The following is a 16,983-nucleotide window of genomic DNA, read 5'->3' as shown; positions in this document are numbered from 1 at the left end:
AGCTACTCGGGAGGCTGAGGCAGGAGAATCGCTTGAATCCAGGAGGCAGTGGTTGCAGTGAGCTGAGATGATGCCACTGCCCTCCAGCCTGGGCAACAGAGTGCGACTCTCTCTCAAGAAAAACCAAAAAATAGTTCTGCAAGACTATTCTAGAAAACCAAAAGGGGAAAATGGTGTTGGGCTGTGCTGCACAGTTTCTTCCCCCCTGAGCGTGGTACAGTGTCGGCTGGGGCTTGGGGGTTCCTGCCAGAGACTGTCTGGGCAGGACGGAGAGATGCAAATCTCCGGGTTGATCAGAAGATGGGCACTTCTCTGCTTACAAGTGCCCACTCAGCTCGGCAGCTACTGCCTGGAATTACGCCCACTGTAGAGGCAGCTGCCCTGATGACCAGGGCCTTGGGCCACCCTGTGGCCTCAGTTTGGAGGTCTGTCCTTGGCATCACGCTGCTCCGTCCCCAGTCTTCCCCATTCCAGCAGCTTTGAGGGATGGCTAATTATTTTCAGGGGCCCCCTGTGTCATTTTTTTAGAGATAGGATCTTGCTGTGTCACCCAGACTGGAGTGCAGTGGAATGATCTTGGCTCACTGCAGCCTCAATAATTTTTAGTTTTTGTTTTTTGGTAGAGACAGGGTCTGGATAATTTTTATTTAGTTTTTGATAGAGACAAGGGTCTCTCTGTGTTGCCCAGGCTAGTCTCAAACTCCTGGGCTCAAGCAGTCCTCCTGCCTCAGCCTCCCAAAGTGCTGGGACTGCAGGCAGGAGCCACAGCACTCAGCCAGCCTGTGTCTCAAGTCGGCTGGGAAGTTTGGTGGCTGTGGAGCAATGGAGCAGTAAGGGGCAAACAGACGTGGTTTACAGGAATGGCCCCAAACAACAGAAATGCTCAGTTTTGCCACGTGATTTTGTTATTTGGAAATGTTCACATCTTTAATGGGGAATCACTTTTTCCTATATGTATTCAAAAGTCTAGAGCACTCTCCAATAGAGCAGAACCAGTGGGAAAGCAGATCAGATCTTTGAGCCAAACTTCTGTCTGGACTGTGGGGTGGGGTGGCATTCCTTTCATTCATTTTGGCATGGCTTTCATTTCATTTGTTGGAACTGAAGTGCTGTGGTGTGGCGGGAAGTCAGGGGCCCCGAACGGAGGGACCGGCTGAAGCCACGGCAGAAGAACATAAATTGTGAAGATTTCATGGACATTTATCACTTCCCCAGTCAATACTCTTATAATTTCCTATGCCTGTCTTTAATCTCTTAATCCCATCATCTTTGTAAGCTGAGGATGTATGTCGCCTCAGGACCCTGTGATGATTGCATTATCTGTACAAATCATAAAATGTGTGTTTGAACAATATGAAATCTGGGCATCCTAAAATAACAGGATAAGAGTGATTTTCAGGGAACAAGGGAGATAACCATAAGGACTGACTGCCTGCAAGGCCGAGCAGAACAGAGTCATATTTCTCTTCTTGCAAAAGCGAATAGGAGAAATATCGCTGAATTTTTTTTTTTTTTTGAGGCAGAGTCTCGCTCTGTCGCCCCGGCTGGAGTGCAGTGGCCGGATCTCAGCTCACTGTAAGCTCCGCCTCCCAGGTCTATGCCATTCTCCTGCCTCAGCCTCCGGAGTAGCTGGGACTACGGGCGCCCGCCACCTTGCCTGGCTAGTTTTTTGTATTTCTTAGTAGAGACGGGGTTTCACAGTGTTAGCCAGGATGGTCTCGATCTCCTGACCTTGTGATCCACCCGTCTCGGCCTCCCAAAGTGCTGGGATTACAGGCTTGAGCCACCGCGCCTGGCCTGAATTCTTTTTCTTAGCAAGGAACAGCCCTGGGAAAAGAATGCATTCCCGGGGGGGAGGTCTCTAAAATGGCCACTCTGGGAGTGTGTGTCTCATGCCGTCATAGATAAGGGATGAAATATGCCCTGGTCTCCTGTAGTGCCCCCCCGGCTTGCTAGGATTGGGAAATTCCAGCCTGGTGAAATTCTAGTCAGACCGAAATTCTAGTCAGACCAGTTGTCTGCTCTCGAACCCTGTTTCCTGTTAAGATGTTTATCAATGACAATGTGTGCACAGTGGGACATGAAACCTCATCAGCAATTCTTTTTTTTTTGTTTTTTTTTTTTTGAGACGGAGTCTCGCTCTGTCGCCCGGGCTGGAGTGCAGTGGCCGGATCTCAGCTCACTGCAAGCTCCGCCTCCCGGGTTTACGCCATTCTCCTGCCTCAGCCTCCCGAATAGCTGGGACTACAGGCGCCCGCCACCTCGTCCGGCTAGTTTTTTGTATTTTTTTTTTAGTAGAGACGGGGTTTCACCGTGTTAGCCAGGATGGTCTCGATCTCCTGACCTCGTGATCCGCCCGCCTCGGCCTCCCAGAGTGCTGGGATTACAGGCTTGAGCCACCGCGCCCGGCCAGCAATTCTAATTTCACCCTGGACTTGTGATCTCGCTCTGCCCCCATGTGCCTTGTGATATTTTGTTGCCTTTGAAGCATATGATCTCTGTGACCCACACCCTATTCGTACACTCCCTCCCCTTTCAAAATCGCTAATAAAAACTTGCAGGTTTTGCAGCTCGGGGGCATCACGAAACCTGCTGAGGTGATGTCACCCCTGGAAACCCAGCTGTAAAATTTCTCTCTTTTGTCCTCTTTATTTCTCAGACCGGCCGACACGTAGGGAAAATAGAAAAGAACCTATGTTGAAATATTGGGGGCTGGTTCCCCTGGTACTGTGGGAAATTGAATAGATGCTATTTTGGAGAATTTCAACATCTTTTCAATTTTCTCCTCCCAGCTCCCTCCTTGGTGGAAAGCAGCTTGGGTCCTGCGGGTGGACAGGGGAGGAGGGAGAGCTAGGAGATGCTCCACTTTCCTCTTGGGCACAGCACCTGAACCCGTGGTCTCGGCGCCCTGGGTGGGAGCCTGCCGGAGCTGCCACTGATTCCTTCATTTGGTAAGGACTGAATGGGGAGAAGGTGCGGTGTGGCCAGGCAGAACTGCGATTCACCTTGCGGCTTTGGGCCTCAGGCACCTCACCTATAAAGTGGGGGATGGCCATCTTCCCATCACACTGGGTGGCTGGGGAGTCCCAAGGGGAGAAGCCTGTCAAGGGCTTGGCTGTTCAGTGAGCCCTAAAAGCAATGCGAACGATCAGCCCTCCCCAGCCGCTGGTGTACTGAGGCCTCATGCCCAGCAGGAGCACAGATCATGGATACCTTCTTCCCTCATGCTGGCCAGCAGCCTTGAAGAGTGGTGCCTTAGCAAAGTATTAAAGGCTGGCTAGAAATCTCCAAGGAAGCACTGATCCCTCCTGTGTGGATAGTCCTGAGGGCAGCTGGAGGGAAGCCCACAGCCTGTTTATTTCAGAGAGGCCCAAAGCAGAGGACTTTGAGATGCTGAAGTTTTTGTGTTGAGGATGCTGTGACTCAGTTACCAGAAAAAACTGGACACAGTAAATAAACTCAATGCAAAATAAAACTGATTCAGGCTAACATTAAGAAAACTGAACCTGGTAAAAATAATGGTCATTAAAAGAAAAAAATGCCTCATGATGGTAGAAGCTATAATTAGTAAAATGTGACTAAAAGGATTAAGTTTTCTCAGTAAAATTAAAATAGGGAAGAAGAGATAGTGATAGAAAATAGTGTTATCCAATTGAAGAAGGAACTGATTGTTGTGAAAATAAATTAACACAACAGGCGGGGTAGCTCACACCTGTAATCCTAGCACTTTGGAAGGCCGAGGTGGGCAAAGTGCTTGAGCCCAGGAGTTTAAGACCAGCCTGGGCAACATGGCAAAACCCCATCTCTACAAAAAATAGAAAAATTAGCCGGGTGTGGTAGTGTGCACCTATAATCCCAGCTACTCGGGAAGCTGAGGTGGGTGGATCACCTGAGTCCAGGAGGTCAAGGCTATGGTGAGCCATGATCATGCCACTGCACTGCAGCCTGGATGACAGAGTGAGACCCTGTTTCAAAATTAAAAAAAAAAAAAAAAAAGAAAAAGGGAAATAAAAACAATATGAAAATGGTTGAATTCGGCTGTATAGAAAATTGGGGAAATTAAATGGCTAATTCAGGTTTGTTCTGGAAAAGTCCATGACAAAAATTCATCACTTAATGTAATTTTTATTAAAATGCTCTATACTCACAATGTCAAAATATCCTTGGGGCCAAACTTTCCCATCACTGTGAAGCCGGGAACCACACAGGGTTTGAGAAAAAGCAGGGCCACACATGGTTCTCCCTTGCTGACCTCTCCCTGGAGTTCTCCCGACGTGTCTGTCTCCCACAGAAGCTGCCTGCTCACCTCCCACCATTCACCTCCCACAGGTCCTTCTCCTGCTTCTGAAGGAAACCCAGGGCCCCGGGGTCTGGTTTAGAGAACCAGTCACTATCTCAGTCATACCACCGTGTGCAGAAAGCCACGCAGAGGCCTGGGGCTCTTGGTTCTTCATTAGGAGTCTCATGAGACGTTCCACTAACTACTGACGTCAACACACATTATAGGCAGATAAAATGCACCTCTTTTTGGGTACAATTCTCCCTTTACCATCTGCTCGAGGAGAGAAGGGTGGGTTCCTCTGACTTCATGGAATGACTTCTATAATCACCAATGCAGTGGCTGCAACGTTCTTACCCAAGCATGAGCAGAAGGTAGAAAAGATAAAAACACAGAGGAGAGAAGAGGCAGACCAGCTTTATTTTTGAACCCAATCACTGGGTGCCCAACTAAGACTCTGCTATCTTCAAAATGATGAGATGGGGCAGACTCCCCTAATAGTGTTTAGCTAGACCAACAAGGATCCTGGCTCCTCCCAGGGCTGTAGCAGAGGGACGAGGCTCTTCAAAGCTTCTAGTGGGCACAGTGTATTTGAAATCCATCCTTTCTAAAGCCCAGTTTCACTTGGCCTACTTATTGCTGGTAGCAAAATCATTAGAATTGTAGTTAATACTTGCCAACTCTGCACCAGTGAGGACTCTGGAGTCTCTTGTTACTGCAAGCATAAAAAGTGCAGCCCACAGGGCTTCCTGGCCGTGGAAAGGACCAAATGCACCTGCAGGTGGAAGCAAGCGTGACCTCGGGCCACTGTGCAGCCCCTCCCATGTCCCCCCTGGAACCCACACGCCTCACAGCAAGAGTGACCACACCATCTCGAAGGCTGGCCAGGACAGCTTTATGACACAGAGCTAGAGAGAACACACGGCAGTGCACTCAGAGGTGCACAGCGACCTGCCTACGTGGAAACTAAACAACCTTCGGGGGCAGGAGCGGTGGCATTGTGGGCTTCAGAAGCAGTAGGACGTGTGGGTGACCCAGTGGGCGGACTCCTCCTTGGAGCGCTTGGCGGAGCTGTGAGTGGTAAAGAGGGACTTGTAGGCCTCGGATTCTTCACTGTCAGCGATGGACCTCTTTGTGGCTCCACACAGAGGCTTCCCAGCTTTTCCAGAAAAGCTCTCATTTGTTGCTAGAAAAATGAAGAGTCAGAGTCAAAACTGTCAGGGTTGCGATAAAGATGACTCTAAACTTCGCATCCTCAGAAGGGAAGCGTGTCAGTCACTCTGTCCCAGACGTTCTCTTGCTGGCTGTGTGAGTGCTGATGGACATCATCGAAATTGCCAACTCCAGCAAAGCAGACACAGCACGACACATCTATCATTTACTGTCCCACCAACTACTTGCTCTGTCGCAGACACTGGTCCCAGCCCCACGAATGACTTAGGTTGTCCCAATGAGGCAGGGCCTGCGTTCCAGGGGAGGAAACGGGCACAGGAACCTGAGTGGCCATCCCATGTAGAGCTGGGATAGGAGCCTGTCAGCCTCCCTGGATGCTACTTAGAGCACAAGATCACACATTCTTAACAATCAATCTGTATTTTTCTTTTTGTGAAATAAATGCTATTTTCTTTGAGTTAAAGAGAGTGAGTTTTAGGAGAAACTTTGATCCTTGGTCAAGAGGCAGCAGAGAGGGGACTCTGAGAGCCACACGTGGAGCCCACAAAAGCCCCAGGGGTAAAGAAACTGGGAGCATTCCCCGCAGGCCCTGAGCCACAGTCCCTCTGACAGTCTCTGTAACATCTGAGCCAGTTCTCAGCACAGCCTTTTTTGCTTGGCACCAGGCGCTTGCTTACTCAAAGGAATCTAAACAACTAGCATTTGTGCCCAGACCCCATCAATCCTGCCAGGGCTCCTGATGAGGGTGTGTTCAATATTTCTTAGTTACCCCCCTAAAGAGAGTTCAGTGCGCTCTCTGGAGACATGACACACGACAGGCTTGGATTTCCCATCCGCCCACTCCCGTGAAACTGGACTCAGCCACCTGGGTTTCCAGCCTTCTCGAAACAGCTCCCTGTAGCTACCACAGGACCCACCTGCACTTTTGGGAGCCAAGTTGTTTTTCTTCTCTCTAGAATCAAGGCTGGTTTCTTCAGGCTTCCCTGTCTTAACTTTTGATGGCCCTGGGGCTTCTGTAAAAGAAACAAAGTAGGCAAAGCGAAAACAATGCAAAACAAAGCATGAACATATTAGCAGATGGCCTTAGAGTCGAATTTTGCTAAAACAAGGATCGCCTGAAGGATCTTACCTTCACTGACAACTGGTTTTGAAACAGACTCTGCTGCCTTGGGTTTCTTTGTTTTCTATAAAAAGAAAGAATGTTGGAGGACGTGCTCAGATTCACTCCACTTCATCGTCAGTATGGCTGCCCATTGTTCCGGGGGCCCTGTCTGACCGGCCGATGCCAGTCACATGAGACAAGACAGTCACCTAAAGAAGGCTTTTGAGGTTCTGTAACTCCTGAGCGTTCATCCTCTGCATGTGACTCCAGTCGTGTACTTCTGCCTCACACAAAAATGTATCTGCACAGAGCTGCTCACTTTTATATTTACATCTCCCAAATCACATTTGCAAAAATTTCAAATGAGGCTGACAGATTTCAGTAATAAGGGCCAAGGTTGATGGTGACAATTGTATACAAAAGCACACTTAAATGAATAACATAGAGTATATATGGGTATGTGAAGTCCAGCCAGCATAAACACGAACTAAATCTTGCACATTCCACTAACTTTTTTTCAGAGTTGTCAAACTGCTTTGGTATTTGTTATTCAAGTATAAGGCCTTGAAGTTTACATTAAAGACAGTTGAGCTAATTCTTCTAAACTCAAAACTACTCCTTTTAGATTTCCAGACACTAGAATGCTGTTACTCATAATAGTTATTTTGATCAGCAATAATAAAATAAACCATTCTACAGTTACACAGCTGTGTTGGAACTGTAGAAATGACATGTAGAACTATGGTCATTCAATTTACTTTAAAATGCAATTTCCTAAGCATCCAAAAGGTGGCACTAAAGATAAGCAGCCTGATTACTTCAGCCAACCCCCCAGCACCGAGCATTACAGACAGACCTCTCAGGCCTTGAATCTGTAACACATACATGCAATGTGATTTATAACAGAACATAAAGACATTCTGCGCATCTCACACCTGCAATGCGAGCACTCACATCTGTGAAAACTGATACTCGGGCCTTCAAACAAGTAAGAGACCACTGTTTATTTCTAAGCCCTCCATTCATGGCTGAGGTTATTTGAAAAGCACAGGCAAGAAGGAGTTAGAGAGGAAATGTTATATCTTGCTTCCAGCTGCAAGTGTATTTGGGAAATATTGTGGTATCCTGGCAGCAGTAGCTGTGAGGTATTCCCAGAAGCTCTGGAGAATATTTTGCAGAGAAGGGCATGCTAGTCCCACTGTTCTTTCAATTAACTTGGCAGGAAACCTGTGACAGAAAACTCACGAAAGCAAAATGGTCAAAGGGAACATGAATATTTCTAGTAGCTTCCTTTAAAATGCATTCTTTCCCCGTTGTGTGTGTGTGTGTGTGTGTGTGTGTGTTTGAGACAGAATCTCACTCTGTTGCCCAGGCTGGAGTGCAGTGTTGCGATCTTAGCTCACTGCAACCTCCGCCTCCCAGGTTCAAACAATTCTCCTGCCGCAGCCTCCAGAGTAGATGGGATTACCGGCGTGCCCCACCACACCCAGCTATTTTTTTGTATTTTTAGCAGAGATGAGGTTTCACCATGTTGGCCAGGCTGGTCTCGAACTCCTGACCTCAAGTGATCTGCTTGCCTCGGCCTCCCAAAGTGCTGGGATGACTGGTGTGAGCCACGGCACCCAGCCGCCCTTCTGTGTTTTTCAAAACTGAGCTTGATCAATGGTAGCAGTGAAGAACAGGGAGATGGCTTTTGGCAACTGTGCTTAGTTAAAAACTCCTCAAACTTAGTTTCCCCCTTTTTTTCCCTCTTACAATAATGAAATCATAGTAATTTAGAAAACCAACTTAGAATTAACACATTTTATATAAGATATACATGTATTTACTTTTCAACCTTAACACAGCATTTAAACGGCCAAGTGGCTTTTTTTTTTTTTTTTGAGAGTCTGTCAGGCTGGAGTACAGAAGTGCGATCTCAGCTCTCTGCAACCTCCGCCTTCAGGGTTCAAGTGATTCCTCTGCCTCAGTCTCCCCAGTAACTGGGATTACAGGCACATGCCACTGCACCTGCCTACCAAGTGGCTCTTTAAATAGTTCTTATGAATGCTGTATTAACATCTTATAATATTGCTCCATGCAGTATTTCTACTGGCATCTGAATTCAAAGTTTGGGCACAATTCCTTGAACTACAGAGCCATTTTCAGACATTATTTTCTATGTAAAGTAAAATGATGAAAGGAGAAAATACAAACGCTTTTGGCTCTTTCTGATCATTCTGGATCCATGCGTAATGATAATACTGCTACCATGTGCTCAAGCCTCGGCTTCTTTAAGCCTTACAACCATGAATTACACATTATTCCAGGGTGATACGGTCCTGTCTTATCTGTTATTATTATTATTTTTTTTTGAGATGGAGTCTTGCTCTGTCACCCAGGCTGGAGTGCACTTGCGTGTTCTCGGCTCACTGCAAGCTCCGCCTCCCGGGTTCACACCATTCTCCTGCCTCAGCCTCCCGAGTAGCTGAGACTACATGTGCATGCCACCACACCCGGCTAATTTTTTGTATTTTTTAGTAGAGATGGGGCTTCACCGTATTAGCCAAGATAGTCTAGGTCTCCTGACCTCATGATCCACCCACCTCGGCCTTCCAAAGTGCTGGGATTATAGGCGGGAGCCACTGCACCTGGCCTGTTATGATTTTTTAAAAACCCCAAACCTCTGAAAAATCTTCAGGTACTCCATCATTCTCGCCTCAGACTGGCACTGGTAAAACGCACGCCCACGTGAGGGCAGGCGATTTGTTTCATAATTTTATGTCCTCAGCCTACTGGCGCTCATTTTCTAGTACTTCAAGCATTCTTTTGCCTTAGTTCTGATCACATAAAGTTTTCTCCCTAGCTTATCCTGAACCTAACTTTTTTTTTTTTTTAAAGAATAAGAAACTTGCCACTCACCAAAGGTGTGTATTCCACAGCTATCATCTGTAAACATGAACACGCACTGCTAGACGGGGAATTGCCAGCGCACGGAAGAGCTCCTGGCAGATGCGCTGTCTGGGGCCTGCTCGCTCTGCCACGTTACTCAGCAATGGCTTCCCTGTTTCTGGGTGCCAGGCTCCCTCCCGGACGCTGAAGCTCCACGCTCCATAAAAGACCCTCCCTCTCCCCGTGAGAGGGCTCAGGAAGGTGAAGGATTTGGCCCCCATTTTTGGGAAGGCTACTCATTAGCTCCTTGCTATTCAAAGTGCGACCCTGAGGAGTTGCATCCACATGCCCTGGGAGTGGGTGAGATGCACAGGCGCCCAGGCCCACCCAGGCCTACTGGAGCCCAGACTGCCAGGGCACTCCCAAGCACATTCCAATCTGGGCAGCAGGGGAGCCTTACATTTGCTGGAATGATGGTAACTTTTCATTTTTCCTTTGTTTTGCAAGCTATGAGACCCGAGTATAAATCAACAGCAACGGTAAGTGACAGCAGCAGCAATGGTGTAGCTGCCTTTCCCCAAGGGCTTGCTGGGGCCGTGTCACTGTCAGTGCTTTACGGCCATGGTCTCTGGAGCTTGCTGACAGCTCCATGCCCTCACATGCTATCACTACCCCACCTCACTGATGAGGAAACTGGGTGGGGAAGAGCAGAGCCGTTGTGCCCACCACAGCCAGGCAGTGCCTGAGCCACAGCTGGAATCTGCTTCTACAGTCCAGGCCCTTCTAGGTTGTAAAAATTGCCTTGATCATGCAAACCCCTAAGTAGCTGCCAGCTCAGTTCAGTGGTTTGCAGTTGGCTCTGGAGCAGAGATGGGCGCTGGGCAGAACCTGAAGACTCCCATTACCTTTTCCAGCTTCGCTCTCAGCCTTCTCTCCTCCATCCTGGCCTTCAGCACATCCACATCCTCCTTGGTGCCATTGAGCACGATGACATCATCCTCCTGGAAGGCAGCCCCACACTGGAGAGGGCAAACAAGAGAGGGCAGATTCCATCACCACTCAGTGGGGAGGTCACGCTTCAGTCCCCCACTCTCAGCCCCAAGCAGTGGCCCCCAGACTCCTATTACTGGCTTTCTGGTCAAAGCCTTGGTTTGGAAAGTTCCTGCACACAGCAAAGGGTCAGCACAGCAGGTTAAGAGTGCTTTCACTTGCAAGGCTGGTGTCTGGGAACTTGGATTTTGGGAGGGTTCCCACCGTTTTTTAACTGACAAGAGTAGCTTGGCTCACGTGCCCAGACCGTTTCTGTGAACAATGTGGTCTCTGCTGACACCTGCCCTCCTTATGGGAGTGTGGAATTCTGGAACATGCTAGGCCAAGGGTATAAAGCCGGCTCTCAGCCAGAACACTGGGTACTGAGTCTCTCATTTGCTTCCCTGGGCGAAAACATCACACGTGTTGCAGTTTCGTTGCGGGGGGAAAGTATTCACTTCGTGCAACCCCTTGAGGGAGGGAGTGCGCATAAGGAAGCCCCACGTGGATCCTTCCAGACTCTGCTACCTGCGCCTTTCCCTTAACACCCAGCTCCGTATCCATACCACACTGCTGCAGTGAATCTTAGGTGAGTACAACCATATGCTAAGTCTCGAGTCTTTCTAGAAAACCCCCAGGCATGACGGCAGCCTTGGGGGTCCTCAACACACTCCGGCAGAACAAGACTGCGAGCAGGGCCCAGGCCACCCTGACAGCATCGTGGTGGTAGAAACGCACACCGCACACACTCAAAGGCATGCCCACACTCACACAACTGTCAGTGAGCGAGCCACCTCGGCAGAGGCTCCCTGTGACCATGCCGTCACTGGTGGGATCCCAGCACTCTTTCTGTTTGCTCCATGGCACTAATCATGACCTGGAGTCTCGTCTTCATCACTTTGTCTATGTGGTCGTCTTCCCTGCTGTGGCCCCAGCAGCTACCCAGTGCCTGGCACAGCAGAGGTACTCAGGGCTGGGGACAGGAAAAACGGGAAAAAACGAGAACCAGGAGTGGAGGTTCCCAGTCGTGCATTTTGAATCGAGATTTCTGCCACCATCTGTCTAGGCCAACTTGCTCAGGCCACACCACCTCTCTGGGCCTGTTTCCTCAGCTGCAAAAATGAGGGGGTCTAAGACTAGGTGTGGTGGCTTATGCCTGTAATCCCAGCACTTAGGGAGGCCGAGGTGGGTGGATCATCGTCTGAGACCAGCCTAATCAACAGGGTGAAACCCTGTCTCTACTAAAAATACAAAAACTGTGTGTGGTGGTGCTGGGTGTGGTGTGCATGCCTCTAGTGCCAGCTACTTGGGAGGCTGAAGTGAGAGATTTGCTTGAACCTGGGAGGCAGGGGTTGTGGTGAGCAGAGATTGTGCCACTGCACTCCAGCCTGGGCGACAGAGCAAGATTCCGTCTCAAAAAAAAAAAAAAAAAAAAGGGGGGGGTCTAACCCAAGTGCAGTGGTGATCCTGCTCCCTAGTGGACATTTGGCGATGTCTGGAGACATTTTTAGCTGTCACATCTGGGGTGCAGGTGCTACTGGCATCTTGTGGGTAGAGGCCAGGGATGCAGTAAGCATCATACCGTGCACAGGACGGCCCCCAACAGAGAGTTACCCAGCCAAGATGGCCCTGTGCTGAGGCTGAGAAGCCCTGGACTAGGGTTATAAACACCTAAATGTAAAAAAGGAAAGAAGAAGAATTTATAGGAACACGTGTTTTATAACTAGGGTAGGAAATCCCAACCTTTTTTGCACCAGGGGCCAGTCTCATGGAAGGCAATCTTTCCACAGATGGTGGGTAGTGGCAGGGAAGGTTTTGGGATGAAACTGTTCCACCTCAGATCATCAGGCATTAGATTCTCATAAGCAGCACGCAACCTAGATCCCTCAAGTGCGCAGTTCACAACAGGGTTTGTGCTTCTGTGAGAATCTAATGCCGCTGGTGGAGCCCCGGCACTAATGTTCCCTCGCCCGCAGCTCACCTCCTGCTGCGCGGCCCGGCTCCTAAGAGGCCACGGACCGTCGCTGGTATGGGGGCTGGGGAACTCTGATCTAAAGCTAGTACAGTTAATAAGTTTTACTATGTAAAAAAATTACAAACTTTTACATGACAATGTCACAATAACAACAAAAACATAAGCCAAAGGCTAAGCGAAATATTCGTAGCATATGTAACATTCAAAGGATTAATTTACGGAACATACTCATAGTCACGTAACTTTTTTTTTTTTTTGAGACAGGGTCTCACTCAGTCACCCAGGCTGGAGTGCAGTGGTGCCATCATGGCTCACTGCGGCCTCCACCTCCCAGGCTCAAGCCATCCTCCCACCTCATCCTCCTGAGTAGCTGGGGTTATAGGTGTGTGCCACCATGCCTGGTTAATTTTTGTACTTTTTGTACAGACAGGGTTTTGCCATGTTGTCCAGGCTGGTCTCGAACTTCTGGGCTCAGGTAATCTACCTGCCTCAACCTTCCAAAGTGCTGGGATTACAGGCGTGAGCCACCACACCTAGCCTCGGTTTAAAGATTTCATTGATTTTACCCTGAAGCTGGTAGGCCCTGTGTTATTTAAGACACAGTCCTCTGCCCTCTATGAGTTGGGTGGCCAGTTTTTAAAGATAAAAAATGGAGAAGCAGTGAGCTTACCATTACCATCTTGTCTATGAAACTTCTGTTCTCCCCTACCTGAGGAAGTCTCTTCAAACTTTTATTTACTCTGTAGCTAACTCTTAGAAGAGCATTCTGGGTTTCTGTTTTACATCTTCTGATCTCCCAAACCTTTTCTTAGGCGTGGGGGAAGCAGAAATCATGTTCTGTCTCTTAGCTCACAGTACAATGCTCAGGACATAGAACGCTAAGAGCCGGCTCTAAAAGGAACAGCTTCAGCACCACGTGCATCTGTTACCTAACTCACCTTTTCAAAAAACAGGCTTTCTGAAATCTCATTTACATAACATCATGAAGTGTACAGTTCAGTGGCTTTTACTATAGAGTTGTGCAACCATCACCATAATCTAATTTTAGAGTATTTTTATCCCTTCCAAAAGAAATCCCATACCCACTGGGGCCCACTCCATTCCCCTTTCCTCAGTCTTAGGCAACCATTAATCTACTTTCCATCCTACAAATCTGCTTCTTCTGGACATTTCTATAAATGAAATCATACAATATCCGTGTTTTTTTGTGTGTGTGACTGGACTTTAACATAATGTTTTAAAGATTTATCCATGTTATAGTATGGATCAGAACTACATTTCTTCTTATTGCCAAATAAAGTTTCATCTACGAATCAGCTGACAAGAGTTGTTTCCACTTTCAGACTAAGAAATTCGCATGCAAGTCTTTTGTGGACAGTTGTTTTCAGTTCTGTTGGGTAGATACCTAGGGTTGGGATGACTGGTCATAAGTTAACTTTATGTTTAACCTTTGGAGGAAATGCCTTTCCTCAAATGATGAATTTCCAAAGCGGCTGTGCCATTTTACATTACCACCAGCTGCATCTGAGGGTTCTCATTTCTCCACATCCTTACCAACACCTGTCATTGTTTTTCTTTTCTTTTCTTTTTTTTAAATTTGAGATGGAATCTCACTCTGCCGCCAGGCTAGAGTCCAGTGGTATGGTCTTGGCTCAATGCAACCTGGTCTTGGCTCAATGCAACCTCCACCTCCTGGGTTCAAGCAATTCTCCTGCTTCAGCCTCCCGAGTAGCTGGGATTACAGGCACCCACCACCATGCCCGGCTAATTTTTGTATTTTTAGTAGAGATGGCGCTTCACCATGTTGGCCAGGCTGGTCTCGAACTCCTGACCTCAGGTGATCCACCTACCTCCCAAAGTGCTGGGATTATAGGTGTGAGCCACTGCAACTGGCCGTTTTTCTTTTTAGTTATAACCATCCTAATGGGTGTGAAGTGTTGTCTCATTGTGGTTTAATGTGCATTTCCCAAATGACCAGTGATGTTGAGCATCTTTTCGTGTGCTAACTGGCCATATGTATACCTTCTCTGGAGCAATGTCTGCTTAAATCCCCGGTCCATTTCTTACTCGTATTATTTGGCTCTTCGATGTTGCATTCTAAGAGGTCTTTATACGGCATATTCTGGATATAAGTTCTGTCTTAGTCCAAGACTGTTATGACAAAATATCTTACACTGGATAATTATAAAGTTTTTTGTTTTGATGAAATTGGACTTACCGATTTTCTCTCTTATTGCTACGTTTTTGGTGTCATATTTAATAAGTCATAGTCTAACCCAAGATTGTGATTTACTCCTGTGTTTCTCCTAAGTTACAGATTTAGGTCTGTGATCACTTTGAGTTTATTTTCACATTTAGTGTAAGGTAAGGGTCCAAATTCATTCTTCTGCATGTGGATATCCAGTTACCCCAGCACTATTTGTTGAAAAAACTATTCTTTCCACCATTGAATTGTCTTGGCCCTTTTGTCAAAAATCAACGACCATACATGTGAGGGTTTATTTCCGGACTCCCCATTTTATTCCATTGATGTATATGCCCATCCTCATGCCAGCACCACACTATCTTGATTCGTGTAGGTAACGTGACTTCAAAGAGTCACATATTGAGTGGATCAACCAAAATTTATTTTTCTAGTATCTATGAAAAACTCTTATTAAATGTTGTAGTCACAGATATTTGAAAGTATGCCAGATAAGGTCTGTTATTAACTAAAATATTTAGTTACTCAATAAGACACTGCCTTTGAAAAACATCAAGGTAGGCAACCAAATAATCAACAAAATTCTTTAAATAACTGGAACAGTAATTTTCACAGACCTACTGTGCCCAGAGCAATAACAGATATACTATGCCCGGAATCTCTTTTGTAGAAAACATTATCAGCACAAGAAAAGCCATAAAAGTATTTTTTCCTGAAGTTGCCAAGGATTTTCCAGCATCTCCCAAATGCACAGAAGATACCAACACCATTTGCTGGCCCTCCTCAGCCCGCGCCTTAGCTGGGTTATTTAATGCAGTTCTTGTCTCCAAAAGTGATTTTCAGGTTAGGATCAGCTTTTTTTCTAGGGTGGGTCTGGTCAATTTTCATGACTGAAGACACCTTTTTGACCCACAAATCCCTGAGGGTATGCCACAGAGAAGTTACATGAATGACTGAAGCAGGTGCCCAATCTAGCATTTAACTGGTACAGCCCTTGAAGAAGAGGAGCTTGTTTTTAGCCATCATTGTAGAGAGCTGGGCCTACAGGAGTAACAGCCTGCTCTGCTACAGGAGGTCCCCTGGGAAGTCTCACGCTATGGGAGGTCTGAGTAGAGCTTTCCCGTGGCTCTGGAAGATGGTCTCTTCCTTGGAATGAAAAAGAATCTGCAGGAACAGAACCAGGTGGTAGTTAAGGCCCAGTGGGGCCTGGAGCCACAGCTATGGCATAAAGGGCCAAGGGGTGAGGAGGAGCCCAGCGTCTGCTCCCTGTGGGTGCTGCCCCCACCTCTCTTTTTCTCTCCTCCCGGGTTTGTGCTGCTGCTGCTTTCTATCACTCCTTGCTGCCCCTCCTTCCGACAGTGTCGGGGTGAGCGGTCTCCTTCCTCTAGACCAGGCTGTTCAGAGGCCATGGACCTTATTCTGCACACAGGTGTGCTGTGTTGTGCCCAGACTTATTGTACTTTTAAAGTTGAATCGGCCACTGACAATAAGAAGTTAGGAACCCCTCACATTAGAAATTGAGTAATCTTGCTCTTTCTCTCAAAAATTCAAAAGATCCATTAATCCCAAACCCACACCCTCAAGGGCCTCAGTGGCTTGGACCTTGGTAGGAACTGCCCCTGGAGACTGGGCAGAGTCCTCCCAACCGCTAGGGGCCCCATCACTTGTTCTGGGTAGGTGCTTGACCCGAGAAACCTGAGTGCAACGGTTCATCCCTGAAGGATGAGGGAAAACAAGGGCAGGGGGCTGCCGCAAAGTCACAGCTGGTCCACAGGGACCCGCTCCCCACCTCTTTGGTAAATAACATGTATTATACCAACAGAAAAAACACCCATATCTTCCTGCTAATGCATTTTTCTTGAGTATTGTTATGGTACAGTAGAAATTATATATCCATTTAAAATTTTATCTTCATTCTTTTTATCGCTTGTAACTCAGATGTCCAAAGAATGGGGGAAATGGTTAAAAAAATCATGAAATACATTCCCAAAAAGGAAGATTATATCGTTAGAGTTTGGGGCAACGTGGAAAATGCTTATCATAAGTTAAAGGAAAAAGTAAACTAGTAATTGTATATTTATATTCATATGCCCTCTCTGGATGCTTTTTAAAAGTATTTTTAAAAAGGCCAGTAGGGAAAATGCCAAGAGGGGAACAGTGGTCAAATTAGGAGCAATATGCTAATGCATCTAGATATTTATATCACTTTAACAAATGGAACAGTGGCTTCCCAATCTTTGTCCTTACCAATAATATTAGCAATGAACAGCTGACTGCATGCATCTCTGACCTAGGAATTCCACTTCCGAGACGTGGTCATTCTCTATCACGGGATCCTGTTTTTGTTTCCT

At 47.2% G+C, this 16,983-nt stretch overlaps 1 protein-coding gene and 1 long non-coding RNA gene across 4 annotated transcripts in view; one reads left to right on the top strand and one right to left on the bottom strand.

The window, feature by feature from the left end:
- Positions 1 to 2,814: 2,814 nt before the first annotated feature.
- Positions 2,815 to 4,548, top strand: LOC144332195 (uncharacterized). The gene is made up of 2 exons (XR_013400058.1): positions 2,815 to 2,951; positions 4,330 to 4,548. It is a non-coding gene; the product is annotated as an uncharacterized LOC144332195 (long non-coding RNA).
- Positions 4,549 to 4,676: 128 nt separating this feature from the next.
- RTF2 (replication termination factor 2) overlaps positions 4,677 to 16,983 on the bottom strand; it is a 65,302-nt gene continuing 52,995 nt past the window's right edge. For 2 of the 3 annotated variants that reach the window (XM_077948201.1, XM_015148715.3), the window contains 4 exons: positions 10,331 to 10,444; positions 6,582 to 6,636; positions 6,370 to 6,465; positions 4,681 to 5,465 (listed from right to left, as the gene is read on the bottom strand). In XM_077948201.1, coding sequence (XP_077804327.1) covers positions 5,287 to 5,465; positions 6,370 to 6,465; positions 6,582 to 6,636; positions 10,331 to 10,444 — 444 coding nt within the window. In that variant the 3' untranslated portion in view covers positions 4,681 to 5,286. 3 annotated transcript variants of the gene reach the window in all.

Source organism: Macaca mulatta, chromosome 10 (assembly GCF_049350105.2).
Source record: "Macaca mulatta isolate MMU2019108-1 chromosome 10, T2T-MMU8v2.0, whole genome shotgun sequence".
In the NCBI taxonomy this organism is placed as follows: Eukaryota; Metazoa; Chordata; class Mammalia; order Primates; family Cercopithecidae; genus Macaca; species Macaca mulatta.
This window is presented reverse-complemented; position numbering and strand designations above follow the sequence as displayed.